This window comes from Salvelinus sp. IW2-2015, linkage group LG4q.1:29 (assembly GCF_002910315.2).
Source record: "Salvelinus sp. IW2-2015 linkage group LG4q.1:29, ASM291031v2, whole genome shotgun sequence".
In the NCBI taxonomy this organism is placed as follows: domain Eukaryota; kingdom Metazoa; phylum Chordata; class Actinopteri; order Salmoniformes; family Salmonidae; genus Salvelinus; species Salvelinus sp. IW2-2015.
This window is the reverse complement of record NC_036842.1, coordinates 60833365-60859342: the sequence shown is the minus strand read 5'-3', so window position 1 is coordinate 60859342 and position 25978 is coordinate 60833365. Positions and strand designations below refer to the sequence as shown.

At 41.7% G+C, this 25978-nt stretch overlaps 1 protein-coding gene across 1 annotated transcript; it reads right to left on the bottom strand.

Annotated features, from left to right (window-relative positions):
• Nucleotides 1-969: 969 nt before the first annotated feature.
• Nucleotides 970-24470, bottom strand: LOC111962279 (anoctamin-10). Its single transcript, XM_023985250.2, has 13 exons — nucleotides 24232-24470; nucleotides 13463-13668; nucleotides 12918-13091; nucleotides 7520-7660; nucleotides 6790-6909; nucleotides 4594-5226; nucleotides 4280-4335; nucleotides 3829-3903; nucleotides 3439-3603; nucleotides 3069-3260; nucleotides 2695-2832; nucleotides 2144-2260; nucleotides 970-2036 (listed from the first exon to the last, which is right to left on the bottom strand). Exons 2-13 carry the CDS (start codon nucleotides 13659-13661, stop codon nucleotides 2028-2030), a joined length of 2019 nt encoding a protein of 672 aa, XP_023841018.1. The 5' UTR covers nucleotides 13662-13668; nucleotides 24232-24470; the 3' UTR covers nucleotides 970-2027.
• Nucleotides 24471-25978: the final 1508 nt, after the last annotated feature.

The window sequence follows — 25978 nt, the reverse complement described above, 5'->3', positions numbered from 1 at the left end:
GTGACTTGTAGAGCACTGCAACATGGGCGTTATGGAAGCGGCCAAGCGGGCCAAAATCAATTGACAACGCAAATCATTGCACTGCTGATAGAAATGTCATTCGCCGGATTGACAGTGTGATGCGCAAAATACTACACATAATTAAACTTCTGCTACCATTTCTGCCAATCCGTCTACGCATACAGTTTGACGAATACGTTTGATAAATCCAAGGTAATCACCACACCGAACGCACTGCTGCAAGGCAAAAGCAGCGTTTCATTGGAAATGAATGTAATTCTGGTGTATCAAAATGCCAAGACGCTGTCGGTGTTTTCGAAGCGTCAACATAGGCCCATTTTATCCTTTGAATGAGTGGAGGTTAATATAATCGTGATGATTTCGGAGCTCTTCCACCAGAAGTATGGCTGCAACATGGGAATGGTCACTCTGTTTTGGAGACTGGTTTTTGTTCGGATGACTGACGTGCCCAAAGTAAACTACCTGTTACTCAGGCCCAGAAGCTAGGATATGCATATACTTGGTAGCATTGGATAGAAAAAACTCTGAAGTTTGTAAAACTGTTAAAATAATGTCACATGTCTGTGAGTATAACAGAACTGATATGGCAGGCGAAAACCAGAGGAAAATCCATCCAGAATGTTGTTATTTTGAGGTCACAGGCCATTTCAGTGCTTGCCTATGGGAAATACAAATAGATAGGACCCAGTTCCTATGGCTTCCACTAGAAAGGGAAGTGATTATTGCACAAGCGAGCCCATAGGTTAATCAGCAAGCATGGTGGAATTGGAGTTTTTTGACCAAGTAGGTGTTACCCCAGAAATGAGTGACCTCACTCATATTATCATAGAACCAGGTTTATGTAACCTTGCGTTTTTCTCTTTTTAACAGGTCAAACGATAAAAATGCACAAATTAAACTTCGTTTTTTTCCAACTAGAGCAAGAAAGAGAAATAGCCTACAGTGAAGTGTGCTGATTTGGGATGTTTATTTTATTTGGCTGAACATAACTATCTCCTCTCATCCAACACAGCATCTCTTCTACATCTTCAATTTTAAAAGATACATATGAATATAGTATGTATTCCAAAATCAAGTTAATCATTAATCCTTATGTTTTAACATTTGCAAAATCTTCAAATAATTTGATTTTAGTAGGTTTGTAATGTGCTTGAAACGTACAATGTAACACTCATTATGTGAAAGTACGTAAACCACTGGAGAAAAAAAATATTTATAGCAAATTAAAAACTTGCATAGTATGTGCCACACACAAAGTCCAAAGCTACCCACTATTTCAAGAAATCTGACACCTAAGCTGAAGCTGCAAAGCTACATTAAAACAATGAACAACACACCTAGCTCTTCATTGGGTTTCGCTTCAGTCCCTGGCCCCTGCCTCTAGTATCTAACATGACTTATAAAGCAAAGCAGGTTCAGAATTAAAACCTGAGTTTCTGCATCAGCTGAGACTGCAACAACCAGATGCTAACAACACTTCCTACTTAATATGGCGGTCTATTTAAGCTGACCAGGTTCTGCTCACACATCCTCTGCTGCCGCTTGCTGCTACTGCTAGTATGCATTTGTTTTTCTTGCTACACACCACCACCAAAACCTCCACCACCCCAACCTCCACCTGTTTGGTTCTGTTTTCCTTCCTGCAGGTGGATTGGTATAGCACACCTGTAGTTATTATATGTTGACGCTTTGCTCTGACAGTGAGCTACCCTGACAGAGCACAGCCTATTGCCAAGACGTATTGTTCATATTCTCTAATAAATGGTTAAACGAATACCTGGTGTTTCCTTTCTGAACTGTATTTATGCCTGGAGAGGGAGTCCTTCAGAGGGAGATACTGAGGGAGCTTCTCAGACTGGCTGGCTCCAGGGTTTAAGTTCACAGGCCAAACAGACGTGTCTTTATATCCTCCTGTCCGTCCTCGTTATGGCAGCTAATTCTAATGAGCCCCCTAGTCCAGACCACCACTTGAAGGGCAACAGGACACTCACTCTCCCACAGGGGCTTCATAGCTTCTGTAGGATCAAAAGGAGATGTTTGATTGTCAGATGCCAGGTTGTTCCAGTAACTGGCAGGGATGTTCTATATTATTAGTGATTATTCTTGATTAGATCATTCTTACCTGCTGCCCTAGAGCTTGCATAGAGTTAAACTCGATTTGTTCCCTCTTGATTCTGACCCAGTCAGGCTCATCTGGGATCATAAAGGCTAGAATCATCTTGACCAGGATCAGGACATGCTGACAAACACATTTTAGTCATTTAGCAGACGCTCTTATCCAGAGCAACTTAAAGGAGCAATTAGGGTTACGTGCCTTGCTCAAGGGCACATCGGCAGATTTTTCACCTAGTCCGCTCGGGGATTCAGACCAGCAACCTGTCGGTTACTGGCCCAATGTTCTTAACCACTAGGCTACCTGCTACCCTCACCCTATGTTGGTTGGGCAGATGATGACACTGTAATATTCTGTAAATAAGACAATTGTTATGAACCATATACTGTACTGTTATGAACAAGATACTGTACCTCCACCAGGAAGGCTCCCCAAACCTAACTCCCCTTCCTCATACTGTACCTCCATCAGGAAGGCTCCCCAAACCTAACTCCCCTCCCTCATACTGTACCTCCACCAGGAAGGCTCCCCAAACCTAACTCCCCTCCCTCATACTGTACCTCGACCAGGATGGCGACGAGTATGATGTTCTTTCCGCTGATCCCTCCCTCCAGACAGAACTCCTGGACGCGAGGGGACAGCAGCAGCAGCCAGCAGTTAGACATGACTGAGACAAAGCCCAGAACCTCAAACGCTGTCTGAAACATACACAGGCATACAATAATATGGTTACAGGTACATACAAGGACAGGAAAAAATACATGCAAATGTACACAGGGACATAGATGGGCACTGATTAGGAAATAACATTAACCACTACACGTTGCTCACATTTATTTATTTACCAGATTTAGCTTCATAACACATTTCTGTGTGCATTAAAAATGCCCTCTCTGTTTGTTCAAATTCTCACATCGCCCAAAACCCTCCTGACCTGCCACACCCCCATATTGGACACTGGGGCAGAGAATGGCTTGCGGAACAGTTTGCAGATCTTGTAGGCATCCCCTCGGATCTCTGTGATGTTGTTGAGRAGCAGGAGGACGGCGGTGAGCGGGTACACACAGGAGAACAGACTCAAATACCCAAACTGCAGCAGCAATTCAATGTACTCCGCAAACAGGCCCTGAAACGTAGCAACAGACGCAATAACACCAAAACAAATATACACCAAACATACAGTACATATGCAAATACACCCAACCCTGATTCTACCCCTTAAGGCACAGATGCAAGGAAACCAAGGCAGACGAGCACAATGAAGCGAAATAGAAGAAGAAAAAAAACATTTTACATGGACTTACTGGAAAAGGAGGAAGGCTTCTCTGGGCTCTGAGTTTGTCCACCTCTAGGTCGTCCTCCTGCTCTTTCTTATGGGGAGCACTGAGGAAGCGGTCGACTATAAATGGCACCACCACCTCTGTACACTGGTTCATCAGCTGGTTCCCAATTAGCATAGAGGCAAGTCTCTGTGCAAAAATCGATAGTAAACAAACATAAATAGTTACATACTGTATACACACTCTCTCTGGGATCAATTACTACACACAGTGCACAGAGAGAACGTGATCTGTTCTGTTGCAGAGTGCAAGAAAACATATTTTAGATCTACCCTTTAAAATGAGGTATTTCCACATTGTATAACTTTTCCTCCGGCCATAGACAAACAGTGCTGCCCAGCTGAAATCTCTTACCTTGCGTAGCAGTGGTAGGTCCTGTTTGTAAAAGGCAATGTGGAAGAGCACAGCAAAGTTGTTGAAGAAAGTAAACTGAAAATGAGAAAGGGAGATGTTGGCTTCAATTAATATCTCTGGAGGCATGACTACAGATCCTGTATCTGATTTGCCTCCCACATCTGCTTATAAAAAAAAAGCTGATACTATCTGCACAGTAATCTTATCTGTATCACAATACATTTAGCTCTGCACCATTTCTTACATTTGTCATTTACCAGAAGCTCCTATCCAGAGCAATTTACAGGCTAAATGCCTTGCTCAAGGGCACAACAACAGATGTAGCACTTAGTCGGCTCCTGGATTCAATCCAGCTACCTTTCATTTACTGGCGCTTTTAACAGCTATGCTACCTTTCTCCTGGGAGGAGGAGGATGATAGACTGACAGATGGGGAAGGAAGACTGACTGACCAGGAGGACTTTGGTGGTATGATGGTTCTGGAAAGAGGACTCCTCTCGGTGGTTTTCTATGTGGGGAAATCAGACAGATTTTCAGTGGACAGTTATCACACACAAACTGTGACACCTTGCATCCAATTGCATTCTCTATTATTCTATGAATCTGCTCTTTGGTGAACTTAGCTCTGTGTTCCCAAACATTCTAACCCCTACTGCAATTATTCATCAACCTCACACATATTCTCTCTCCCTCTTTTATAACCCCTTCTATCATCTCTTCCCTATCTAACCCATCTCCCTCCCCATTGCCCAGTGCCCTCTCTCACCCCACTCGGTGAGTTGCATGGCCACAGMGTGGTACACATTCYYYARYATGKTGGTGTAGACWRTGTGGGCYATGGAGGGCAGGTAGAGCAGAGCTCCAGAGAACAGGGAGCCGCTGTCCTGATGGAAGCCCTGTACCAGGGCCTCTCCGTGGTAGAAGCCTGTCATCCCCAGCACCACCAGTCCCAGGAACAGCCCCACTAGGGGCAACGACACCAGTCCTACACGCAGCTGTCTCTGCCACTCCGGGAACAGGGGCTCCAGACGACCTGTTTCAGGGTTGAGCCCCAGGGTACCGTGGAAGCCAGGGCGGGGCCCGGCAAAGCGCTCAGCCAGGTTCAGTGTGCCCCAGCGGTGGGAGAGGGAGGAGCTCCGGCGCTTCCACAATTCGATGAACAGCGTGGACCACAGCATGCTGAATACAGCCTGTACCATGTGACCACTGACCGAGGGGCCATCGTCGTCCTCCTCCATCACCCCCTCCACGGCCTGCTCCTTCACCACCCCACCACCTCCAGGCAGCAGAAAGGTCAGGACCAGGCCCAGGAAGGCAGGGGGAACCAGGGCCCAGGTGTAGAAGTCTAGAAAGCTGAAGTAAAACGCCACGGTGCTTCCAAAATATGATTGTATTGCATCTGCACAGGAAGAGAGCAATCATTAGCAGGACAAAGGAGCAAATGTGTGTGTGTGTTAGAGCTGGGAGATAAATTCACACATTTTTTGCGATAATAATAAATCAGCAATAAATTACAATAAAAAAACATCCGGGAGGGGCTAGGCAATATGGGTAAAAAGTCATATCGCGAATGTAACTATTTTGCCCAATAACAACAATATACAACAATAATAAAAAAAAATCAATGGACAGTTACTTTACATTAGTGGTATGGCACTAGACAATTTGTCAGTGCCAAGTAAAACAACTGAGATGGTAGCCTATGGTTAAAACAGTAAGCTATTTCATCTAACACATCCAGGAAATGCATGATTTGAGATTTTGATGTGCAACCTGTCAAAATTCTTCAGAGAATTTGACAACATCTTTGCATATTGGCCTCATGGCTGTATTCTTCAGCACCTGAGGAAGTGGGAACTCAAAACACTTAGCTAGATTGCTAAATATAAATATGAGCCATGCAGGCTCAGTAAATATAGGCTCAGTAAATGTAGGCTCAGTAAATGTAGTCTAATGTCCTACAAAAGCCTTTCACCGCTATGCCTAAGCTACAGTTCCACTTGTAAAGTGGTGCCATGAACTCAATATCAAGAGGTGAGAAATACATGATCTACTCACAGAAAGCTGTGACTCTCCTTTCTGTAACTAGAACAACACGAGTTGCTTTGAAAACTGTATTTTTCTCACAATACCATTTTGAGCAAAGGTCATATGCTTGTGCTTCTCAGAATGCATCTCTACCTCCACAGTGGGGATTTGATTTGATTTGCATCTCTTTAAGTCCCCATTTGGACTAATCTTCCAAGAGTCCTTAAACATTAATACAATTTATAATACAAACACATTTTCACATATAACACACTATTACAAACATACATAATATACTAACAATGACCCAATAAATACTCAATCTAAAAAATATTGATTCTTCATCTACTATAGTCCCACAACATTTCTATGTATTTAAATGGTTTTAAAATAATGTTTAAATTTATATATTGAAAGGTTTCTGGTTTGCTCAGTTAATTAATTCCATTCCTTTATTGCTCTAAATCTAAATTTTCTTTTGCCTATTTCTCTTTTCTGTCTGGATAACGCATAGATGGTAGACAATCTATTCCTAGTATTTATGGAATGTCTGTCTCTTACCAACTGAATACCGTTATGAATAGAACTTGGCTGTTTTAAATGATGTATATTATGAAATTAAATAAGCATGTTTTTTCCAATTATCTTGTCGATTGATGACCTCACAGTGGGGAGATGGGAATGAGAGTCAGCAGCCAACAGCAAAACAGGGACAGGCAGATACTTTCAAAGCAAGAATAAACATAATGCATAGACTATTGCTGTTGACCAAATAATGGTATTAGCACCATCTACAGGAACGTTGTGTAGCAAAATCACCGACATAGTAGGAAGTGTCTGTGTCTGTAATTTTTGGTTTATCATCCCAGCTCTAGTGTGTGGGTGAATACAGTATAACTATTTTGTGTTTGCTTTACTGTATGTTGTTGTTTACCGAGAGGCTGTCCCCATATCTGCTTCTTATAGTACCAACTTCTGCCGAGGTCATTCAGTCTCTGCTGGTTATGTAGAGGGAAGATGTCCTTTATCACTCCTGCCCTCACCAGCTTCTGACCTACAGCACAGAGACAGGACGGATGGGCTACTAACATTATTACACATACAGGAGGTAACATAGCCAGAAGCTTGGCAGCATACGTAAGGGACAGTGCAGATCACAGAGCAGTGACAGAGGACCGGAGAGAGCACTGAAATAATCAGCCAGAGGTGGTGCTCTGCTCTGCTGCAGAACAGCTTAGCTAAGCAAGATCATGACATAGGAGACAGAACATGCTGAGGTAAACCGAATAGCACACATGCGCACAAACAATACTACTCATATTACAGAGCAAGTGATAAAGCTTCATATGATACCAACTTTTGCTTTGTAGCACCTACTTTGCAGCACATTGTGGAGTCTTAATGGAGGCCTGGGTAAGGCCAAATGTCACAAATATTCCAACTTCAATTAATAATTTCTCAATTATGCATGAAGATACAAATGTCAAGTACATGTCAACAATCCTTCCTATTGAAGGACCTTTATATGGATAATATTTAGTGAAAATACCCAAAATCAGTTGTTTTTTGATCTAGTTTCATGAGGAATCACCCAACATCCCCATTTTATAGTATATCACTCTATTCACGTACCTAAACACACACACGCACATGTAAAGACTCACAGATGTTCTCCCAGGCCTCCAGGACCCCTGGAGCCTCTGGGACTCCAGGGATTCTTTGCTTCTTCTGGGCCTGTAGAGAGTCCAGCTCATTCTTGACTATGTACTGACGCTCCGCTAGCGTCAGGAACTCCTGCATGTCATCTGGTAACACAGAGAACAGGCGTCAATCAAGATTGTCGTGTGTGTGTGTATATATATATATAATAATATATACACACACACACAGTTCTGGAAAAAATTGAGACCACTGCAAAATTATTATTTTACTATTTATAGGTATGTGTTTGGGTACAATTAACATTTTTGTTTTATTCTATAAACTACTGACAACATTTCTCCCAAATTCCAGATAAAAATACTGTCATTTAGAGCTAGTATTTGCATAAAATGACAACGTCAAAATAACAAAAAAGATGCAGTGTTGTCAGACCTCGAATAATGCAAAGAAAATAAGTTCATATTCATTTTTACACACTACTAATGTTTTAACTTAAGTTCAGAAATCAATATTTGGTGGAAAAACCCTGATTTTCAATCACAGCTTTCATGCGTCTTGGCATGCTCTCCGCCAGTCTTTCATATTGATGTTGGGTGACTTTATGCTACTCCTGGCACAAAAATTCAAGCAGCTCGACTTTGTTTGATGGCTTGTGACCATCCATCATCCTATTGATCACATTCCAGAGGTTTTCAATGGGGTTCAGGTCTGGAGATTGGGCTGGCCATGACAGGGTCTTGATCTGGTGGTCCTCCATCCACACCTTGATTGACCTGGCTGTGTGGCATGGAGCATTGTCCTGCTGGAAAAACCAATCCTCAGAGTTGGGGAACATTGTCAGAGCAGAAGGAAGCAAGTTTTCTTCCAGGAAAACCTTGTACGTGGCTTTTTTCATGCATGGGTGCGAAACCTGGAGAGGCCTACAAGCCACAGTGTCTCGCACCAACTGCAAAGAAAAAGCCATATCTCAGACTGGCCAATAAAAAGAAAGATTTATATAAAAAGAACACACACTGGACAGAGGCACTCTGCCTAGAAGGCCAGCATCCCGGAGTCGCCTCTTCACTGTTGACGTTGAGACTGGTGTTTTGCGGGTACTCTTCAATGAAGCTGCCAGTTGAGGTCTTGTGAGGCGTCTGTTTCTCAAACTAGACACTCTACTGTACTTGTCCTCTCGCTCAGTTGTGCACCGGGGCCTCCCACTCCTCTTTCTATTCTGGTTAGAGTCAGTTTGCGCTGTTCTGTGAAGGGAATAGTACACAGCGTTGTACGAGATCTTCAGTTTCTTGGCAATTCCTCGCATGGAATAGCTGTTTTTTCTCAGAACAAGAAGAGACTGACGAGTTTCAGAAGAAAGGTCTTTGTTTCTGGCCATTTTGAGCTTGTAATCGAACCCACAAATGCTGATGCTCCAGATACTCAACTAGTCTAAAGAAGGCCAGTTTTATTGCTTCTTTAATCAGAACAACCATTTTCAGCTGTGCTAACATAATTGCAAAAGGGTTTTCTAATGATCAATTAGCCTTTTAAAATGATAAACTTGGATTAGCTAACACAACGTGCCATTGGAACACAGGAGTGATGGTTGCTGATAATGGGCCTACAAAAATCAGCTGTCTCAGCTACAATAGTATATTTACAACATTAACAATGTCTACACTGTATTTCTGATCAATTTGATGTTATTTTAAGGGACAATAAATCAGGACATTTCTAAGTGACCACAAAATTTTGAACTGGTGTGTGTGTGTGTTTATATGTATATATGTGTGTGTATATACAGTTGAAGTCGGAAGTTTACATACACCTTAGCCAAATACATTTAAACTCAGTTTTTCACAATACCTGACATTTAATCCCAGTAAACATTCCCTGTCTTAGGTCAGTTAGGATCACCACTCTATTTTAAGAATGTGAAATGTCAGAATAATAGTAGTTATTTATTTCAGCTTTTATTTCTTTCATCACATTCCCAGTGGGTCAGAAGTTTACATACACTCAGTTAGTATTTGGTAGCATTGCCTTTAAATTGTTTAACTTGGGTCAAATGTTTCAGGCAGCCTTCCACAAGCTTCCCACAATAAGTTGGGTGAATTTTGGTCCATTCCTCCTGACACAGCTGGTGTAACTGAGTCAGGCCTCCTTGCTCGCACAAGTTTTTTCAGTTCTGCCTACAAATTTTCTATAGGATTGAGGTCAGGGCTTTGTTGTCCTTAAGCCATTTTTCCACAACTTTGGAAGTATGCTTGGGGTCATTGTCCATTTGGAAGACACATTTACGACCAAGCTTTAACTTCCTGACTTATATTGAAGCAACATCTCAAGACATATCTACATAATTTCCCCTCCTCATGATGCCATCTATTTTGTGCAGCAAAGCACTCCCACAACATGATGCTGCGTGCTTCACGGTTAGGATGGTGTTCTTCGGCTTGCAAGCCTCCCCCTTTTTCCTCCAAACATAACGCTGGACATTATGGCAAAAACAGTTATTTTTGTTTCATCAGACCAGAGGACATTTCTCCAAAAAGTATGATCTTTGTCCCCATGTGCAGTTGCAAACCGTAGTCTGGTTTTTTTATGGCAGTTTTGGAGCAGTGGCCTCTTCCTTGCTGAGTGGCCTTTCAGGTTATGTCGATAAAGGACTCATTTTACTGTGGATATAGATACTTTTGTACCTGTTTTCCTCCAGCATCTTCACAAGGTCCTTTGCTGCTGTTCTGGGATTGATTTGCTCTTTTCGCACCAAAGTACGTTCATCTCTAGGAGACAGAACGTGTCTCCTTCCTGAGCGGTATGACGGCTGTGTGGTCCAATGGTGTTTATACTTGTGTACTATTGTTTGTACAGATGAACGTGGTACCTTCAGGCGTTTGGAAATTGCTCCCAAGGATGAACCAAACTTGTGGAGGTCTTGGTTGATTTCTTTTGATTTTCCCATGATGTCAAGCAAAGAGGCACTGAGTTTGAAGGTAGGCCTTGAAATACATCCACAGGTACACCTCCAATTTATTCAAATTATGTTAATTAGCCTATTAGCCTATCAGAAGCTTCTAAAGCCATGACAAAATTGTATGGAATTTTCCAAGCTGTTTAAAGGCACAGTCAACTTAGTGTATGTAAACTTCTGACCCACTGGAATTGTGATACAGTGAATTATAAGTGAAATAATCTGTCTGTAAACAATTGTTGGAAAAATTACATTGTCATGCACAAAGTAGATGTCCTAACCGACTTGGCAAAACTATAGTTTGTTAACAAGAAATGTGTGAAGTGGTTGAAAACGAGTTTTAATGACTCCAACCCAAGTGTATGTAAACTTCTGACTTCAACACTATATATATATATGGACATGTTGTAGAACAATAGTGAACACATCAAAACTATGAAATAACACATATGGAATCATGTAGTAACCACAAAAAGTGTTAAACAAATCAAAATATATTTTAGATTTGAGATTCTTCAAAGTAGCCACCCTTTGCCTTCATGACAGCTTTAAACACCCTTGGCATTCTCTCAACCAGCTTCATGAGGTTGTCACCTGGAAGGTTCTACAGCTGCACCATCGAGAGCATCCTGACTGGTTGCATCACTGCCTGGTACGGCAATTGCTCGGCCTCCGACCACAAAGGCACTACAGAGGGTAGTGTGTACGGCCCAGTATATCACAGGGGCTAAGCTGCCTGCCATCCAGGACCTCTACACTAGGCAGGGTCAGAGGAAGGCCCTAAAAATTGTCAAAGACTCCAGCCACCCTAGTCATAGATTGTTCTCTCTGCTACCGCAAGGCAAGCGGTACCGGAGCGCCAAGTCTAGGACCAAAAGGCTTCTCAACAGCTTTTACCCCCAAGCCATAAGACTCCTGAACAGGGAATCAAATGGCTACCCGGACTATTTGCATTGCATTGTGATTTGAATGCATTTCAATTAACAGGTGTGCCTTGTTAAAAGTTAATTTGTGGAATTTCTTTCCTCAATGTGTTTGAGCCAATCAGCTGTGTTGTGACAAGGTAGGGGTGGTATACAGAAGATCAACCTATTTGGTAAAAGACCAAGTCCATATTATGGCAAGAACAGCTCAAATACGCAAAGAGAAACAACAGTCCATCATTACTTTACGACATGAAGGTCAGTCAATACGGAAAAGTTCAAGAACTTTGTAAGTTTCTTCAAGTGCAGTCGGAAAAACCATCGAGCGCTATGATGAAACCGGCTCTCATGAGGACAGCCACAGGAAAGGAAGACCCAGAGTTACCTCTGCTGTTCATTAGAGTTACCAGCCTCCTTCAAGTAACACACACATCTCAACATCAACAGTTCAGAGGAGACTGTGTGAATCAGGCCTTCATGGTCGAATTGCTGCAAAGAAACCACTATGTACTAAAGTCACCTATAAGAAGAAGAGACTTGCTTTGGCCAAGAAACACGAGCAATGGACATTAGACCGGTGGAAATCTGTCCTTTGTTCTGATGAGTCCAAATTTGAGATTTTTAGTTCCAACCGCCATGTCTTTGTGAGACGCAGAATAGGTGAACGGATGATCTCTACATGTGTGGTTCCCACCATGAAGCATGGAGGAGGTGTGATGGTGTGGGGGTGCTTTGCTGGTGACACTGTGATTTATTTAGAATTCAAGGCACACATATCCAGCATGGCTACCACAGCATTCTGCAGCAATACACCATCTGGTCTGCGCTTAGTGGGACTATCATTTGTTTTTTAAAGGGAAAATGTCCCAACACACCTCCAGACTGTATAAGGGCTATTTGACCAAGAAGGAGAGTGATGGAGAGCTGCATCAGGTGACCTGGTCTCCACAATCACCCGATCTCAACCCAATTTAGATGGTTTGGGATGAGTTGGACTGCAGAGTGAAGGAAAAGCAGCCAACAATTGCTCAGCATACGTGGCAACTCCTTCAAGACTGTTGGAAAAGCATTCCAGGTGAAGCTGGTTGTGAGTGCCAAGAGTGTGCAAAGCTGTCATCAAGGCAAAGGGTGGCTAGTTTGAAGAATGTGAAATATATATTTGCTACAGTTATAATTGTATTTCTTTAACACTTTTTTGGTTACTACACGTGTTATTTCATAGTTGTGATGTATTCACTATTATTCTACAATGGAGAAAATAGTAAAAATAAAGAAAAACCTTGAATGAGTAGGTGTGTCCAAACTTTTGACTGGTACTAATGTATGTATATATATTTTCATATATTTATATTTAATATGTAATTTGGGCTATATTACCACACTCTTACAACAGTGAATGTGTGTCTCTATTCCTACAGAATGTGTATTGGGTACTGAAGATCTACACAACAAGTTCAATGACTTGTTATTAACTGCTGATGCTGTTAATCTCCCTCTACTTTCCCCCACCATTACCAACGTTCTTACCAACGTTGCTGAAGTTGTCTCTGTCGTGGTAGGAGAAAGCAACCATGTCTTCATTGTGGTATTTCTTACACAGACCCAGATCCTCTGTGGCTTTGAGGAATGTGCAGCGAGGAGCAGACACCATGATCACATCCCCACACTCATCCTCTCCAGGGTGGGCCAGCAATGCTGCTCCTAGTCCAGGGAGGAGGAGAGGGTCAACTTCAATACTTCTGCCTCTACTGCAGTGATCTTAGAGGATGTATATGCTTTTGTTTCAGCCCAGTACTTAATGACACAGCTAATTTAGCTAATAAACTGAGATAGCCCCGCAGTTGTATTGTGCAACACTTTGAGTCAAAAGTCTTTGTCAGGCTTAACCCACATGCATAAAGCATTCACTGGATGAGGGTACACTACTTTTAAACTCTTGATTCAATAAGCTAATCATCAAGCGCAGGGGAATCAATTGAATCAGATGTGTTAATAGCACTCAGCAGGACCAAAACAAGCGACAGACTGAAGAACAGTCAGACCTCTGCTGATAACCCGACATGACCTCTCACCTCCGTGTCTCTTTGAAGCTTCAATCAGGGAGATGAGCCACCTCTTGGTGACAGGCTGGACATTGTCTGACAGCTGGATGAGGACCAGGGGCTCCACCTGCTTAGACACACAGCAGGGACAGCTGACCTGCGTCCATGAGTCCTGGGACAGGACCTTGGTCTGTGTCTGGACAGAGCCATTATCACCCAGCGACGTCATCACGTCCCTGTGGAGAGGCAGTGTGAGGAGGACAAGGAGTTTTGTACAGCACTTTGAGATATTAGCTGATGTACGAAGGGCTATATAAAATAAACTTGATTTGATTTTGATTTGATTTGACTGTATCTGTTATACACTGTAATCCACACATTTACAAGAAAGAGGATTTTGACACCCACCATCTCTGATGGTTTCTGTAGTTAGAAACAGATAAGATAAGCATTCCTGCAACATGATTTGGATTAAATATAATTTGATCTGAGAAATTTAACTAATAGATTGCACCTCAATTGGCCATTTTAATTTATAGTATTTATATAATATTCAATAAATATAATACCCAACATCCAATTTGGACCAAACTTCTTCCTACCAATGAATATTTAGATATAGGTTTGCCAGTGGATATCTGTAATGGTAGACTCAGTAATTCCAGTTTAGTCTATCGTTTTTCTGATGTGATCAATTATTCCTTCAGATTTAATCATACTTAATTATCCATTGTCTCCTGGCCACAGAACAATTAGCAAAAAATATTTGATATCGCTACTAATGTCACACATTACATTCATCCTAGGTAATGTACTATCAACTGGCATGCTAAATTAGGCAGCTGTATATGTGAGGGGGAAAACAAATATATATTATCTATAAAGATTCTAAAAAGGCTATTAGGTAGCTAGCTAGCTTAAACACAATAGGATTATGATCAGGATGTCTGGTCTGGTCTCTGTTTCACTGTATCTTAACTAAGCCTGTTGGATGAGCTAGCTAGGTTGAAACTGCTGGGGTAGAGCTAACTCCCACCATCAGCCTAGTTTATCAATGTAGCTAGCTAATGATTTTAGATAGGAAAAACTATATTTGCTAGTTATATATTTTTAAAGACTTGCTACTGACTATTGAACACTTTTTGCCAAACGAGTTATCTAGTTCCCCTGAATGTTTATTGATGGTAACTGGAAAAAGTAGTGAAGAGGCTGTTGTTTTGGTATACTTTAGCTGATATAGAATAGGCTTGTACATGGACACATTAGTGTTTCATTAACTAAGTTGGACTGAATAGGCACATTTTTATTCATGTTTTTGTCATTGTAATTCAGGTGAAGGGAGTAAGATCACTAGAAAGGAGCATGCTGACAGACCAGGAAGAAAGCTGTTGTTGCACAGCAAAGGTATTACAGTCAATGGGGGGGAGACCTCTTTGTTCAGTACTTCCTGTAACATTTCGCCTGTAAAGTCCTGGAGATCCAGAAATCCATTTGCCGCCTTCACAATGATGTCTAGCTTCTTAGATTTTTTATTAGTTTGACTAGTGCAATTTATCACTTTCGCTATAAACACAACAAAGTCCACCTTCGCTGTTAGTGTGTCGGGATCCTTCTCCTGCATGGCAGACTGTGGGACATCCACTACTATCTCTACTCACTCCTTTAGCTATTTTCACTGCCTCACATAGGAGACCTGCTGGAAAGCTTTGATCCTAGCTACTGCGACCTCCTTCCTCCTTACAGGGCACTCCAGGAACGTGATCACAATTACAGCAACATGCTTCATCTGACTCTTTAACTACTAAGTTACATATTTATTCCTTCGACAAACACTTGCCAGATGTCCAAACGTTTTACAACTGTAACACTGCTGCGGCTTCTGTGCATATGGTCTCACTGCATATCTCACATACCCAAATCGGGAGAACCACTGCATCAAACGACAGTAAAACCGATAGACTTTGCTTCTTTCCATCTATCATTTGATTTAAGTGTTGTCTACCACTCCTGGCATGTTATCCCTAAAACACACAGCCTCTAAGTCCAACGAGACACAAGAGATGACACCTTTTTAACCAGCACCCTACTCTGAAAATCATAGCTTTCCACTACATACAGTGGGGAGAACAAGTATTTGATACACTGCCGATTTTGCAGGTTTTCCTACTTACAAAGCATGTAGAGGTCTGTAAGCAGGTTTTCCTACTTACAAAGCATGTAGAGGTCTGTAATAAAAACAAGTAATTAAGTAATTAATTTGCATTTTATTGCAGTCTATGGCTGTCATACAGTACATGCTTTTAGTGTTTGTTGTCCTAGGCTACCTGGCTAAAAAGCTTGCTCGCTAGCCTAACTTCCTTTCATTGGCAACAATGAGCCAGCTTGTTAACGTTAGCCTACTACAGTCGTGGCCAAACGTTTTGAGAATGACACAAATATTACTTTTCACAAAGTCTGCTGCCTCAGTTTGTATGATGGCAATTTGCATATACTCCAGAATGTTATGAAGAGCAATCAGATGAATTGCAATTAATTGCAAAGTCCCCCTTTGCCATGAAAATGAACTGAATCACAAAAAAAACATTTCCACTGCATTTCAGCCCTGCCACAAAAGGACCAGCTGACATCATGTCAGTGATTCTCTTGTTAACACAGGTGTGAGTGTTGACGAGGACAAGGCTGGAGGTAACTCTGTCATGTTGATTGAGTTCGAATAACAGACTGGAAGCTTCAAAAGGAGGGTGGTGCTTGGAATCATTGTTCTTCCTCTGTCAACCATGGTTACCTGCAAGGAAACACGTGCCGTCATCATTGCTTTGCACAAAAAAAGGGCTTCACAGGCAAGGATATTGCTGCCAGTAAGATTGCACCTAAATCAACCATTTATCGGATCATCAAGAACTTCAAGGAGAGCGGTTCAATTGTTGTGAAGAAGGCTTCAGGGCGCCCAAGAAAGTCCAGCAAGCGCCAGGACCGTCTCCTAAAGTTGATTCAGCCGCGGGATCGTGGCACCACCAGTACAGAGCTTGCTCAGGAATGGCAGCAGGCAGGTGTGAGAGCATCTGCACGCACAGTGAGGCAAAGACTTTTGGAGGATGACCTGGTGTCAAGAAGGGCAGCAAAGAAGCCACTTCTCTCCAGGAAAAACATCAGGGACAGACTGATATTCTGCAAAAGGTACAGGGATTGGACTGCTGAGGACTGGGGTAAAGTCATTTTCTCTGAATCCCCTTTCCGATTGTTTGGGGCATTTGGAAAAAAGCTTGTCCGGAGAAGACAAGGTGAGCGCTACCATCAGTCCTGTGTCATGCCAACAGTAAAGCTTCCTATGACCATTCATGTGTGGGGTTGCTTTTCAGCCAAGGAAGTGGGCTCACTCACAATTTTGCCTAAGAACACAGCCATGAATAAAGAATGGTACCAACACATCCTCCGAGAGCAACTTTTCCCAACCATCCAGGAACAGTTTGGTGACGAACAACGCCTTTTCCAGCATGATGGAGCACCTTGCCATAAGGCAAAGGTGATAACTAAGTGGCTCGGGGAACAAAACATCAATATTTTGGGTACATGGCCAGGAAACTCCCCAGACCTTAATCCCATTGAGAACTTGTGGTCAATCCTCAAGAGGCGGGTGGACAAACAAAAACCCACAAATTCTGATAAACTCCAAGCATTGATTATGTAAGAATGGGCTGCCATCAGTCAGGATGTGGCCCAGAAGTTAATTGACAGCATGCCAGGGCGGATTGCAGAGGTCTTGAAAAAGAAGTGTCAACACTGCAAATATTGACTCTTTGCATCAACTTCATGTAATTGTCAATAAAAGCCTTTGACACTTATGAAATGCTTGTAATTATACTTCAGTATTCCATAGTAACATCTGACAAAAATATCTAAAGACACTGAAGTGGAAATTTATTTGTGTCATTCTCAAAACCTTTGGCCACGACTGTACATCTAGCTACACATTGAACTTCCATTCTCTCAGGCCAGGGGCACAATGTATGAATTTATGGTTGGCTCAGAATCGCCATTATAATCATTGGCCGGTACGACGAATTAAGTAAAATCACAAGTCCAAATCCCTATCTCCATCCATGGCTAATTTAGGAAAGGGACAATTTTAGCCACCGGAGGACAACGACACAAGATGCAACAATTCAAAAATGTTTTCTGTCAAATATGTTTTGATGTGATTGTGAAGCCAAATCCAAACTGGCCTCCCTTTTTTCTTTCTTTCTTTTTTGGTAAAATAGGACCATTTAAAGTTGAGCTCACTCAGTTTAGCTCAACGCTGATTGGCTATTATTTTATGCTTATCTTATCAAGGGAGGCCAAATGCTCGCTAGCTTCCCTTGCATAGGGGCCGAGATTGGTGTGCAAGAACTTGACAGGCCTGCACAGAGTCCTGACCTCAACCCCATCGAACACCTTTGGGATGAATTGGAACGCCCACTGCGAACCAGGCTTAATCGCCCAACATCAGTGCCCGACCTCAATAATGCTCTGTGGCTGAATGAAGCAAGTCCTGCAGCAATGTTCCAACATCTAGTGGAAAGCCTTCCTAGAAGAGTGGAGGCTGTTAAAACAACAAAGGGGGAACCAACTCCATATTAATGCCCATGATTTTTGGAATGAGATGTTTGATTAGCAGGTGTCCACATACACTACATTACCAAAAGTATGTTGAAATGAAAGGTTAACATACAAATGTGTGCATAACATGGTGTTTTATGTAGGCTACACTAACAATGATGTAGCCTCATAGGCCTATGCTTATTATCTTGTCAATGTAGGTCACGGATTGTGTGGAGAAGGATTGCACGTCCTTTCGGGATCAAGGGCTGCCCCCAAAACCGTGTCATGGACCTTGCCAGGGAGGCAAAGCCCCGTCTGAGACAGCTAATTTAACGTTACATTATTATAACCTAACAGGTCTAGCCACTAGCCTCTGTCTAAGGTGAACTACTGGTAGCCTAAGTTAGCTTAATAACTTAAATAAATAGCCTATAACGGAGACGATGCCCCTGTTTTGGGATAACCTATGCATCCTTCATTCCTCCCATCCTTGAAGATTGATAGATGGATGTTTTATTTCACTTTTGTATATTATCTACTTCACTTGCTTTGGCAATGTTAACACGTTTCCATGCCAATATAGCCCCTTGAATTTAATTAAAATGGAATAGTGAAAGGAGATATTATGCTAGGCTACCAACCAAGTTATGTCAGATAAGTGATTATTTATTTATTTATTTATAGCCTATAAAGTTATCATAATTGATCTAATAGGCTGATATTTAGATCAATGATTATTTCGAGAAAGGGAGAATGCATCCATGAATATATTCAAACAGTGCCTCAGATTAGCTGGTTGGTGCATGCAAGAGTCGTCCTTGAGTTACACCTCCTCCCACAGACACTTGCGTATAACCCGTGCTTCGTTGTTCATTCCCCCCGAAGCCGTTGGATAGCCCTATCCCTTACATCCACTTGCCCACTGTAACGTGCTCACAACGCACCATTGCCTTCAGAGTGTATGCCTATAATCTGAAATGGACAGTTATTAGATTGATGCGCGCAAAAAAAATAAGATTGATGCGCGTGAATGCGCAGTGACACATGTTTGAACGACTGTATTAGTTCACTAGATTGATAGCCGTTTGTTTTGCCCCAGTTTTTTACCACCCACACACACCTGCATACACACACAACCTGCCGTCTCTACCTATGTATGTAACCACGGTTCCTCCTGAAAATAATCTGTGGCACAACCTTTTCCAGGTCCTAATACTTATAATAATATGGTTATTATATGCTAAAAGAGCAAGGATTTCATTCTTACTAAAGCCAACTCTAAAGTACACAGTAGTTTCATCAGGTCATCTAACACACAGCAACACGGAGTCAGGGAGACACTTATCCAAATCTCTACATTAATCTTGAAACATAACTGAGACTTTATTCTCAAAATGTCGAGTTTATTCTCGAAGTATTGTCACTTTATTCTCGAAATGTCGTTGCTTTATTCACAATTTAATTTCTACTTTATTCTCGAAATATTGCCACTTTTTGAAGTACTATTATGCAAAAAATAATAATCCAAGTATCACCACCTATCGCTGTTTATTTTTTTCTCTTCACTTGGCCCTAAAATTCTTCTTTAGCATAGACATTTAAAATTGCTAAACAAAAGTAAAAAATATATTGTAGTAAATAGATTTGGAAAAATATTTGTAACCATAATTTAGCATCTGTAGTTTCACTTGACAAAATCAAAGTTGGTTATAAATATACAGTGCCTATAGAATGTCTACACCCCCTTTGGAGTTCTTCACATTTTATTGTTTCAAAGTGGGATTCAAATGGATTTCATTGTAAATTTCTGTCAATGATTTACATAAAATACTCTGTCAAAGTGTTGGTACACATGCATGTTTTGGAATATTTTTATTCTGTATATTTCTTTTCTCTCTGTCATTTAGGTCATTATTGTGGAGTAACCACAATGTTGTTGATCAAGCCTTGGTTTTCTCCCATCACAGCCATTGAACTCTGTAACTGTTTTAAATCACCAATGGCTTGGTGACATCCCTCAGCAGTTTCCTTCCTGTCCTGCAGGTCAGTTCAGAAGGACGACTGCATCTTTGATATGTGTGAGTGCTTAAATACATCAGCCACAGTATAATGTTTAACTTGACCATGCTTAAAGATGCATTCAATGTCTGAATTTATTATTTTTACCTATATACCAATCACTGCACTGGCTTTCGAAAAGCTCCCTGGTCTTAGTAGTTGAATCTGTGCTTGAAATTCAACACTCGACTGAGGGACCTTAAAGATGTTGTATGCATGGGGGACAGAGGAAGGGTTAGTCCTTCAAAAAATCATGTCAACCTCTATTATTTCACACAGAGTCCAAATAACGAACTATGTGATTTGTTAAGCCACATTTTATTTCTGAAATAATTTAGGCTTACCTAAACAAAGGGGTTGAATACATATGCAAAGCCCAGACTTTCTATAGGCACTGTAAGTCTATTCACACAGTCATTGTTTGAATTTCAATATCACAAACAGTTTGTTTTAGGCAGTGGTGGCCCGCCCATTAGTTGCCCCACTTGTGATTGTAAAAAAAATGAGTGACTACTGCCCCTCCCCCCACACACAAACAAAAAATGTCACAGCTATTTTCACAGTAGTTTGCTTCCATTTCAATTTCGGTCTAACTCGGAAATAAACTCAGCAAAAAAGAAACATTCCTTTTTCAGGACCCTGTCTTTCAAAGATATTTCGTAAAAATACAAATAACTTCACAGATCTTCATTGTAAGGGGTTTAAATACTGTTTCCCATGCTTGTTCAATGAACCATAAACAATTAATGAACATGCACCTGTGGAACAGTCGTTAAGACACGAACAGCTTACAGACGGTAGGCAATTAAGGTCACAGTTCTGAAAACTTAGGATACTAAAGAGGCCTTTCTACTGACTCTGAAAAACACCAAAAGAAAGATGCCCAGGGTCCCTGCTCATCTGTGTGAACGTGCCTTAGGGATGCTGCAAGGAGGCATGAGGACTGCAGATGTGGCCAGGGAAATAAATTGCTATGTCCGTACTGTGAGACGCCTAAGACAGTGCTACAGGGAGACAAGACGGACAACTGATTGTCCTCGCAGTGGGAGACCACGTGTAACAACACCTGCACAGGATCGGTACATCCGAACATGACACCTGTGGGACAGGTACAGGATGGCAACAACTGCCCGAGTTACATCAGGAATGCACAATCCCTCCATCAGTGCTCAGGCTGTCCACAATAGGCTGAGAGAGGCTAGGCTGAGAGAGGCTGGACTGAGGGCTTGTAGGCCTGTTGTAAGGCAGGTCCTCACCAGACATCACCGGCAACAACGTCACCTTTGGGCACAAACCCACCGTTGCTGAAGGAATGAGCGTTACACCGAGGCTGTACTCTGGAGTGGGATCGATTGAGGTGGAGGGTCCGCCATGTTCTGGGGTGGTGTCACAGCATCATCGAACTGAGCTTGTAATCATTACAGACAATCTCAACGCTGTGCGTTACAGGGAAGACATCCTCCTCCCTAGTGTGGTACCCTTCCTGCAGGCTCATCCTGACATGACCCTGCAGCATGACAAAGCCACCAGCCATACTGCTCGTTCTGTGCATGATTTCCTGCAAGACAGGAATGTCAGTGTTCTGCCATGGCCAACGAAGAGCCCGGATCTCAATCCCATTGAGCACATCTGGGACTTGTTAGATCGGAGGTTGAGGGCTAGGGCCATTACCCCCAGAAATGTCCGGGAACTTGCAGGTGCCTTGGTGGAAGAGTGGGGTAACATCTCACAGCGAGAACTGGCAAATCTGGTGCAGTCCATGAGGAGGAGATGCACTGCAGTAGTTAATGCTGCTGGTGGCCACACCAAATACTGACTGTTATTTTTGATTTTGAACCCCCCTTTGTTCAGGGACACATTATTCAATTTCTGTTAGTCACATGTCTGTGGAACTTGTTCAGTTTATGTCTCAGTTGTTGAATCTTGTTATGGTCATACAAATATTTACACATGTTAGGTTTGCTGAAAATAAATACAATTGTCAGTGAGAGGACATTTCTTTTTTTTGCTGAGTTTATGAAGTTATTTCAGAACGAAAGTTAACTGGCTAGCGCATCATGCTTTGTGACATTATGTTAGATTATGTATTTTCACTTATTGCATAAGCATGCTTGTTGCGTTCTCCCTAGTGCACTTATTCATTCATGAGCTGCCTGCTCGTTCTGAATGGTATTGTAACGACCCTGGGTTTATAATGGAGGAAATCGACTCTGCCGCACGAGCATGCTTTTGCGGCACTGTCGATAGCGCGCCGGACTTCGGGCTAGAAGGTCGAGGGTTCGAGACCTGCTCCCTGCCTGTTTCATTACAGTATAATCTAATCTGTTCAAAACAGTGGCAGCATGTGCAGGAGTTTTTTTTTTTTTTTTTTTTTTTACATGTTAGTGAAATAGGCGTATTTATGCTGTTGTTCAAATGCACAGATCGCTTTATATATCTTCTCCAAGAAACTACTGGTAGTTTGAAAACTTGGCATCATATTTCTGTCTTTGTTGACAACTCCAACCACCACCACAATGACCCTCCCCCTCCTCACCGCCTGGGTATTCAGCAGCTGCAGCCACTTTTACGAGGAGGTAATTTGCTTCCGCCTGCCTTTCCTCCACCAGTTGGCTGCCATCTGACAATGGCCCATAGAAACAACATCTAAACTATATCAACTAATTTCCTACAAAGACATATAATAACAGATGTAGCCTAAAGACGAGCTTAAATTGACACTAGTCTGATGGGTGACACTATTATCAATTGTCTTGTTGCCTCTGCCGAGTCCCCAACAACTGGAAAGCGATTTTGCGCTTTTGGATGTTAAGGCGACACTCCATCTTAACTCCTCCTCTACATTTACTGGATTGGTTAAACAGTGCACAAAATAACCTCGTTGTTGTCAAGACCAGTATGTAGAGGATCTAGTTTCAGCCATTTCTGTTACGCTAGGTTAATTGCCTAGTGAAAGAGGAGACTGCAGTGTGGGTAATTGACAAAGAAGGGAGCGAGTTTACCAAAAATAAACTTTTAGAAATCATCCTTGGTGCAGGTAAGGCGTTTTTATTTCATAGGTTATCGGAAAGTGCGGGTTCAACGGTTTCTAAAACACATACATTTGCCAAACAACTTCAAATTAAGGCATGGCCTCTATTTCAAAATATCACTTTTGTAGAATATTACAGCCGCTACTCAATGGGTTCTACATTTGAGCACTTGCGGCAGCATAACCATAGGCTACTAAGCACAGACTACTAACATAATACAACTTAAAGTGATTCTGTTCTTTTGAAATAAAATGGACATATTTTGGAAATGTTTATAAAGACCCGTCTTATCAAAATAATGTTGAACTTCTTTGTAGGTGTATAACACTTGAATTGTGGTGTTATTTGTTTTTACATATAGTGAGTATACCAGACATCAGGAACACTTTCCTAATATTGAGTTGCACCCCCCCTTCTTTTGCTTTCAGAACAGCCTCAATTCGTACAAGACATGGACTCTCCCGTGTTGACTCCAATGCTTCCCACAGTTGTGTCAAGTTGGCTGGATGTCCTTTGGGTGGTGGATCCTTCTTGATACACACAGGAAACTGTTGAGCGTGAAAAACCCAGCAGTGTTGCAATTCTTGACACAAACCGGTGCACCTGGCACCTACTACCATACACCGTTCAAAGGCACTTGTCTGAAGGCTTAAAAATCCTTAACTTTCACTTGGATTCACCTGGTCAGTCTGTCATGGAAAGAGCAGGTGTTCTTAATGTTTTGTATCCTCAGTGTACAATATAAAACAAACTTTACCTCAGTACCTACCTGCTCTAAAAAGTTGGGTAAACAATACTTTCCTGTGGATATTTTGTCTCAAGTTTCAAGCAGCTGAAGGACAAATTGCACAGACAACCGGTAGAGTAAGTTTACATTTAAACTTGTTTTCAACATTCTGGCTTGTAAGAAACATTTACACATTTGCAGACATTAGTTTCAGGCTGAATATACCAATTTTGTATTATAGCCTGGTTAATCAGACTAGCAATATTTGAACAGACCAGCAACTTCCTCTTAGCTCTTCCTCTGTATACAGAGATGCAACATGTAACATCAAGGCCAAGGAAAATGAAAGAGAAGGGAGTGGGTAGGGAAAGAATAAGAGTGAATGAGGGGCTGTACAGTACCTGACAATGTGTTGAGGTTTAGGTCAATAGGCGTATGCGGATGTCTGGCCCACACCCCCTCCGATGTTATGTTTTAACACAAACTAATATACACACAATGTGGTCCTGAAATCAAGGTGGGGCCTGTTCAGGGGTCCTGAACACTGCCACAAACACACACACACTACGGATATGTCCTTGCAGATGGGTGAGTCGGAGTTGCAGGACAGGAATGCAGTGAAACTTCTACCTCCCTTCAGGGTGTGGAGCTCCCTGACTGGCACCTCCCAGCTCTGCCTCTGTCTGTCTGCAGCTCTGGGTCCTACTGTCCGACAGAGTAGAGGACTGTATTCCCACAGGAATCTCGCAGTAGTCAGACACACAACATTGGGATGACTTTTTAAAAACCTGCAGATTAAAAAGACTGCAGATTATTTGGAAACACAATTACAAACAATTTTGGATTGACCAATGTAGATATTTTCAAATACATGCAACTTAGAAGTTTTATATCACAAAATGTTGATTTTAAATCTTTTGGACATCAGAGCAATCTTATTAGATTTAGAAAAGGATATTCAAATGATAGGTAAACTATACAAAACCTTGCGGAGCCTATCCAACTGACAATCTCTTAGGAAAAAATATAAACTATTGGAACCAAGACTCAAAAAGAACAGATTGGCAAAAGATGGAGGGAATGTTGGAACATAACTAATTAAATGACAGTATAAACTAATGTATAGAAAGACACAATTCACAAATTCTACAGCACAACGACAGAGTCATGTTTTAAGTGTAAAACTAACAATGACTCAATCCTTGCCTTCTGGAAATATTATAAAGTCCAAAAGTTTTATGTGCGACGTTAGAAAGTTGGCTGTCAGAAGTATTACAATGTAAATTTACTTTTTAATCCGTCTGTCTGCATGTTTTAAGACATGGCATATGAGGGTGCAGTGAGATACCCGATTGGTTGGACGATACTTTTCTCGTCAATCATCTTGGGAAAAAAGTATACTTAAACTGGAAATGAACCAATCCTACGTCATTAACACAACGGAATGGTCAAATGCTTTATCTAAATGTTGAAAGTGCATTGGCGACGGAGAGAAACAAAATGGTGCAGTTTGAGGCCATGTGGCGGAAAGTGATTGGGGAGCTCGAGAGAGGGGTTTGTATGTGTACATTTTGTAAAAAAAAAAAAATAATAATTTGGAAATGGTGGTTTTCTGTTTTGTATGTGTTAGCCTATGTAATGCAGACTATTAAACGCACAATTCACACACTATCATCATTCACTGCTTGAAGTTCAGTAGCCTACCGCTCCTCTCCTAGTCGGGCATGCGAAATCCGAGATCAAGCGTGCATAAGCCCATCTGTGGTCTCATTTAGAGGCATTATGCAAGAAAATTTAACTTACTACATTTGATTAGGAAATATAGCCTATTGATCACCCATATTTGTCTCTACATGCAAGTTGTCCCACTCCTAAAAGTAGGCTATTTAGGCTATTAAATAGCAAAATGTAGGCTATAACTCGAAAATGCAAGTGTCGGCTCTCGCTCCAACTCCGACTCTCTTTCATACTATGTTTAGTCTATTAGCTGATAGGTATAGCCCAGTAATACCAATAGCCTAATATAATGGGCCATGTAAGAATCTCTGGTAATATAACCTATTTCTTATGTTATTGATGCGCATTTTGATTATTGCCAATGACGCGCAAAATTGCTGTGAACAGTGTTCATTTCGTCAACAACAATAG